The sequence below is a fragment of the Cynara cardunculus genome, assembly GCF_001531365.2.
Source record: "Cynara cardunculus var. scolymus isolate 2C chromosome LG 9, CcrdV1, whole genome shotgun sequence".
NCBI classification, from domain to species: Eukaryota; Viridiplantae; Streptophyta; class Magnoliopsida; order Asterales; family Asteraceae; genus Cynara; species Cynara cardunculus.
In genome coordinates, this window is record NC_037536.1 from 60647 (window position 1) to 68394 (window position 7748).

The window sequence follows — 7748 nt, forward strand, 5'->3', positions numbered from 1 at the left end:
GTCTATTTTTGGGAAAGATAAGTTCCCACCGGCACCAAGTTACACATTGCTTTTCCATAAGCTAGAGATCTCCGGTCTTCCTTCACAATAGTGATAAGGATGTTGTTAGTCGTAGTATCTCAATAGTGCTCCTAATTGAGTACTCCTTTATACAAATCACAGAGATAGTTGGACTACATGGTGTAGTCATATTAGATGCTCTATGAGCAGCAGGTCAATCACTTGGTGTGGTATTAAGACTGGAGGAATATAGATTCCATGGAGAAACTATTACAAATGGAGCGTACTTTTGTCTATTTATGTTAAGTTAGTTTTGTTAGGTGGATTTGATTAATGGTTGTTAGTAGATGGCTGTTAGTAATTAGTAGTAGTTGGTAGTTGTATCATCTAAATAGGGAGTGTAGCAATCAGATGAATATACAGAAATCCATTTTTACCAATTCTCTATCCTTTTTTGTATTCTCTTCCTCTCTTCAATATGCCAGACCAAAACAACTCATCAAAAGGATGAATCAGCCTTTCATGATCCATTACATCCTTCTCTAGTAATCCTGGATTGTTCTTGTTTCGCAAATCTTAACGGTAGAGAATTATTCCTCCTGGAGTAGGAGTGATGTGAATCGTAAGAACAAAACTAGATTTATGGGTGGAACTCTGAGCAGACAGATGACAGTGATCTGGCAATGGTTAATGTGTGGATGCGTAACAGAAGTGCATGTCCAACAGATTCTCCAAAATAGAGAAAATGGAGATTTTTGGGGTTTTGGGCAAGTTTTTTTGCTCCAAAACCTTTCTCCAAAATGGAGAATGAGATATGACATTCTCCAGATTTACACAACTCCCGAAAAATTACCAAGAGGGAGAAATCAATGCTATAATCTCCAAAACAGAGAAGTTGTTGGAGTTGAATGTAATTCTTTTGGAGATTTTAAATTTTAATCCTCCATTTTGGAGAATTTGTTGGATTTCACAGGAGATATCAGCAAGTGTGAATGTTCGCCGAAACTGCATTTGATATCTGAATGGATCTAAGTGACAGATTCGATCACCGAGATATTCAAGATAAGACAAAAAATCATGATGCCTAGATTCGATTGCAGTGTATTTCACAAATATGGAAAATCATGAAGCTAGACATTATTGGTCGCTAGAGTTGACTTGCATTTGCCATCAGGGTCAAGAGTTTGGTATGTCATTTGTCAGAGATGTACTATGATTGTAACATAGACACAATCTCCCACGATTCTGAGATTTCATAATGCAACGATGTGTGAACTTAATTTTGATCAAGGAACAGTTGACGATCATTTTAACTAGATCTCATGAAGGAAGAGAAGCAACACCTTAAAAGTCCTCTCTACTACCTTGAAAAAGAAGCATGATCTTAGTCTGAAAGCAAGTTAGGACATATTTCATAGCCTCATAAGTTACAAAAGAAGCCTAAATATCATCCTCATAGCATAAATCAAGAAGATTAAGTGGTAGCATATAATTAGGCACGATATAAAGCCAGCATTAATTACAACAAAATTGAACATTGTAGGTGATTCAATTGTCATGTATTTAGCTATTGAGCCTCAAAGTTCAAGTTTATGCAACATAAAGAGAACCACAAATATACTCCTTCCATAAATTATTTGAATAAAAATTTCAATATTGAGGGAACACAATATAATTATAGATCTTTTGACACAGAGGATCATCATATAAGCAGATAATAGCTACAGTAATAAGAAAATCGAAAACCATGAAAAAGAAAGATGGCATTCAAACATATAGCAGCCAAGTATTGATTGCTGAAAAGCAGAAGCTCACTTGAAAGAACTTGTCCCAGAGCATTTCAAACGGTAATGGACCAGGAGTCAGGAACATAAAAGCAATTTTCGGGTTCTTTGAGGTAATAGGAGATGACTTCAAAATTTCTGTGATCACCACCTGCGCTGCATTCTCTTCATCGGTTAATTCTCTGGAAGGAATGGCTGGAGCGGTTTCATGCTCAGAACAGCTATCGGAGAAAAAGATATAGCAGGCTGCAGAGTTCCTAGGCGGATATATATAGACTCCAATCAGAAAAATGCTGACCAAACACACTAATACAATAACCCAGTTTGGCCCTTTCAAATGTGGTCGTTGCCGAGTACCAGACATCATTAGGAAGTCTTTTATGCCTACACGCCATCCTCTAGCTGTCTTCATTTAGTGTGAAGACCAGGCATCACAAGTATGGTGATACTAGAAAATGTCTGATTTTATTTACAACTTGTGAAACAAAAGCATTAAACAGGAAAGGTGTTTTTCTTCCAATCATGAACTCCATCCCCATCACGTCCGCATCTGAAAGACACAATACAAAGAATCTAATCATCGAAATTTGATTGTCATATTACCTCAACAACAAAGAGAACTATTCACTCAGACAAGAATGAAACTTGTACAAACAGACAAATATGTATACAATTAGTATTTTTTATTTAGCATTTGTCAAATTGCTCTTATGTTGCTCAAGGGTGACAACATGTAATTATAGTCATACCATGAACTGAGATTTGCTGAATCCTTATAAGTGGAGAAGATTAATGGCGACTACATCCAAAACTCTGAAATGGAACTTGTCATTTCTTAATTCATGGCAAAACAATTTACTGCAGATGTTACTACTCTCTATCTTTACAATCAAGGAATAATCAAAGAAATACCGCCTGGTTGAAGGGATTCCAGGATGACAACCAATATTACAGACACTGAAATGGACAGTACCAATATACAACTAATATTTCAAAAGGCTAACTCATGGTGGTATTGAAATAAAAGAAAACCAAGGTGGGTGTCACATGCATTTTTTAATTCTGTTAATATAAACATTACATTCATTTCCATAAACAGACCAAGTGGAGCACTGAATCAGCCACTGAGAAAGCCTGAGATCGTCTAGAAGTGACAACAAGAAGGAAAAGAACAAATACAAGAGAAGAGATTTATACACATACCACTTGGAGGACAGGTCAGGACAAAACTCATTGTTCCATGTTTAGTGCGACATGGGACAAGACAAAAACTCAATGCCTCACTTTTGGCTCGACAACGGGACAGGGACTGGGTGGGACTAGATGGGACAAGAAAGGCCTTTTTGGTTCCACCAAAATAGGTGGAAAACAAGACGGGACAAGGATGGGAAAAACTAAAAAATTACCAATCTACCCTCATTTGATATGACCCTAATATTGTATTTGGTTTAATGGGAGATCTCGTTTAGTTTTTGAATATCACAAGGTCCAGACCAACGAGTAGATCAATGTGTAGGTTAATTGAAGTAACAAAACAGCCAAATAAAAGCAAAGAAAAGACCAGTTCTGAAGGCAGATGAAATAACATTAGCTGTCAAAAGTTAAAGGCCTTTTAAGAGAAGCATATGCTTTAGATGTTTCTTACAGGTTTAGGCAACTTGCAAAGCATGCTCAATAATCATTTCTACAGAGAGATGTTCTGTTAAACTATTTTACATAAATTACCCATTTCGTGTTTCTGCCTTGATGGTCTAACACTTTAATTTCAATTTATAGCATGTGCATTCCAATCATAATTTAGAAAACAAAACCTTGGGAAGAGTTTGAGCATGGTTTATAGTAAAAGGCCAGTAGAAAAATTAGCATATAAGCCTCTATCAATTACTTTTCATCTTGCGTTATATTGTTTTTTCTTCTTTTTGTTATACTTAATTATGCTCAAGCAAACAGATAACTCTCTAATATATATTGCTACTTATAACATGAATACTTTCTATATGCTAGAGAAATTGATTAATTTTGAGAACCGATATATATGTTAAAAGAAATTAACAACTTATTGAACTTCCATCATGTCCATAAATTGATGTTAATAATTGAAATACATCTCATTAATGTCTTCTATGCAATCTTTACTTTGGTTTGAAGGGCATACACCATTCTTGTAGACCCAGGGGTACCTATGCACCTAGGAGGCACCTTGCACCTCAACAACCAGGATCAGAACATCTGCAATAAAAAATGTTTCGCTTGTCAGTTCATATCTTCTTATATATTTACTTAATTTATACACATCAAGAAATATGTTTAAGGAGCTTAAAGTGATTTACTTGGTTCCAACAATCAGCAAAGAATTAGAAATTTTACAGATATTATTTTATTCATACCCATGCATAAAATAAAGGCATAAGAAGAAGACAACCACAGTAAGGAGTATAAAATTTTAATCATGCAAATTCATCTTTAGGTACAAGTTATAATTTTCATCCATCCCATTTCCAGTTTGTTATCACCCAGAAGCCTGATAATAAAGGGCGATGACAGGACTATGAGCCCTAAGATAACTGCTATAAATTATACAATACTATAAGGGGTATGGGGTTTAAACATAGTTGATTTCTTTTCTATATATGAAGCTATAAGAATATGGCATCAAGCCTGGCAGTAAATAGGTGGCTAATTAAACAGTCAAATGAGTGTTTGCTTTCATCAAGCAATGGGTTACTAAATGGATAAGTAAGGAGAATGAGATTTCAGTCGGTCTGTATGTCTCTCTCTCTCTATCAATCTATCTCTATCTCTATTTGTATCTCTCTCCAGTCTTCACACACCAGAGACAGAAACATGAAAGGCATTGATCGCTAGGTTATCATCTCCATCCACTTATGCATCTATCCAAATGCCTTATATGATCTACCCTTCTCTTTCATTTCTTTCTTAAATGCTGGAGCAAAGCTTGACAGTTCTGAGATGGATGGACAGATTCCAGATGAAGTCAGTCTTCCAAATAAGTTATACAAGTGTAGAGTCATCACTCATGTAATGTCAAGTCATAAGATGCACCAGTTCTTGTCCTTCTAAAATCGAAAATAAGTCTGCCCACTTTATCCAAATAGACTGGTTCTCAATTCTAACACAATAACATGTAATGTCAAATTAACCTGTGGCATAGCTAAAACCAATGTCAAGCTATGTCCCGAGAAACATGATAACTAAATTACCAGTGAACTTCTGAAAATGCCTTGGCATGCTCAATTAGCATCTGAAAGTTATACATTGATAGATTTTTAGTACTCCTTCCGTCCGAAAATAAGTGTCCACATTATGTTTGTCCCAAAATAAACGTCCACTTCAAAAGAAATAACTAAATTTCCAAATCTACCATTAATTAATGCACAAATATTCAAGAGTTGGTAAGATAGATGCATTAATTAAAGGTAAACTAAAAAATGTACTAATTATTAATGTTTAAAATTATGTGTGATTTCTATTGTGGATAAAGCACTTATTTTGGGATCGGAGAGAGTAATTTTTAGGTGATTGCCTAACCGACCTAGACCATAAAATTATACTGCTAAAGTGTCTTTATGGGATAATATCTAAACATGAAGGTGACGGAATATAGTGAAAAAAATTCCTTTTCAACAATCATGATTTATAGAAAACTGTATTTGTGTATCCAAACTGGAAGAACACACAATACAACTTGTAGAAGAAGCATTGCAAGGGTGTTGCATGTCCCAATTAACACCATGGGCAGTCAATTATCGCCCTTCTCAACGAAAGAGAGAATTACAACCACATGATTCTCAAGATTACCTAAAGCATAATACCCAAAAGAAAAAGGAAAAAGAATGGGAACCCAACTTATTAATAAAGTGACAGAGATGATAGAAATCAAAAGAAGACTATAAATCGTCAAAAGATCCTCTCCTAGCTGAATTGTGGTAGTACAATACAGAAAAGTGAGCTTTGAATCAAGAGATCTACAAGTAAAATAAAGATCAACATTTAGGTCGAATTCAAATATCACCTGATCTAATGCATATCTAGAAAATTGAGATAATAATAGTACTGAAAATAGTGTGAATGAACATACATTTCCACTGGTGACGGACAGACGGCGGCGGCGGCGGCGACTATGAATATGGTGGTCAATGACAAGGTCTTCGTCGCCGGAGGAAGCTGCAGAAATCGCCGGCGGCGTTGGGTTCACTGTGGACAGATCAAATCGAATGAGAGTGACCAGTCACTGATCGCTCTCTTCACTTGGATTTGTGGTCTTGGTTTCTATAACAAATGCAAACCTGAACGTGACATTTACGAAGCATCTCAAGGATGAATTTGCTTATGTCCCGGATTACCAACTTTTTCCAAGTATTTGCTCAAAATTATCACATTTGGTCCCTGTATTAACATTTTTAAAACAATTAGATTGGCCCATAAACAAACTAAACACCATGGAACGGAACCAACTGAAAAGTTCTCGGCATTGTTGTTAGGTTTCGGTTAGTTTTGGTTTACGATTTGTGAAATGAAATCAAAACAAAGTGAAGTGATCAAATATACATGTATATACATACGGTTGTGGTAGCGGAAAATTCGTATAGGTCCACATAAGAGGCCATAGTGTTGTCATAATGGTGGTGCAAAGTGCATACTAGCAGTTAGGGGTGTTCAAAAACCCGACTAAACCGATCACCCGATCAACCCAACCCAATGTAAAGTAACCTAATCCGAAGCAACCCGATGTCTAATCGAGTTGTAAAATTGCCAAACCATAGGTATTGGGTTGATATTATTTGAACACAACTCAACCCGATGAACCCGATATCATTTTATTTCTTGAATTTAATATGATTGTTGAATTTCTATTATTATATACATTAGACAATGACACTATCATGTACGTTTTTCATATACACATATTTTCAATCTATTCATATTTTTATATAACTCATTCATATATATGTTCAGTAACGGTGCACATATATATGTAAATTGAGAAAATTAACTAAATGTGATATATATAAGAAATATGGATAAGTTGTATCAAATGGTTGATGATGAAAAAGAAATTATGAGTAGAGAAATAACATATTCAAGGTTAGAATAATATTTTAATATAGCAAAGTATCAACCCGACCAACCCAACCAACTTGTACGGGTTGGGTTGGTTTGCACTTTGGTTTGGGTTGGATTGGGTTAAGATTTTTCCAAACCGCAAGCATTGGGTTGGGTTGTTCAAATGTCTTCAACCTAATCCATGAGCACCCCTACTAGCAGTGGCGGACCCAAGATTTTTGCCAAGCATGTGCATTTTCAAGGTAGATCAAAAGCCCTAAGTCTCCGTATTTCACCGTTTTGACGGATTTTTTAAGTTTTTTGGTTGATTTCGATGTACTTTCTTTAGTTTTTGGTTGATTTCAAGGTACTTTTTCAAATTTTTGGTTGATATTTCTTATATTTTCTAATATCTCAAAGCACACCTCAAAGCTTAGCGGGTGCACCTTTCATACCTCAAAAGAAATCCTACTTGTGAAAATAAGTTCAGCGAGTGCATGTGAGCCTGCTCGGACATACATAGATTTGCCCCTGCAGACCAGACACTATGATCGTTGCGAGTAACAAAGGGTAGTAATATGGAGATTGTATCCATAAGAATCAGACTTCAGAATTTTGAGTACTAAATCGAGAATACTGGTCGGTTATATTTCACACCTTCAGACTAATGAAATTAGGCCACAAAGCAAGTATACAATACGGCCCAACGTCGTCTTTCCAAGTAATAAAGTGGTACAAGTACCGGAATATCGTCCACAGGGATTGGATCAGAAGTTAAATAAGAGTCCAATAAAAGAAAAGATTTCAGATGACAAAAACGAAGACTTTAGTTTGATTTCGAGTTAACACAGGTAATATAACAGAATAATAAAGCGGAATAATAAAGCAGAGTAATAAAGC

The 7748-nt window shown here is 35.6% G+C and overlaps 1 protein-coding gene across 6 annotated transcripts in view; it reads right to left on the bottom strand.

Annotated features, from left to right (window-relative positions):
- The window catches only part of LOC112518428, a 20073-nt gene extending 13966 nt beyond the window's left edge, over window positions 1-6107 (bottom strand). For 3 of the 6 annotated variants that reach the window (XM_025126115.1, XM_025126112.1, XM_025126116.1), the window contains exons 1-3: window positions 5884-6107; window positions 3921-4013; window positions 1816-2334 (exon numbers count right to left, since the gene is read on the bottom strand). In XM_025126115.1, the coding sequence (XP_024981883.1) occupies window positions 1816-2196 (381 nt within the window). In that variant the 5' untranslated portion in view covers window positions 2197-2334; window positions 3921-4013; window positions 5884-6107. The remainder of the gene's footprint in view (window positions 1-1815; window positions 2335-3920; window positions 4014-5883) is intronic. The other 3 variants (XM_025126117.1, XM_025126114.1, XM_025126113.1) reach the window with 3 other exon arrangements.
- Between the last annotated feature and the right edge of the window lie 1641 nt (window positions 6108-7748).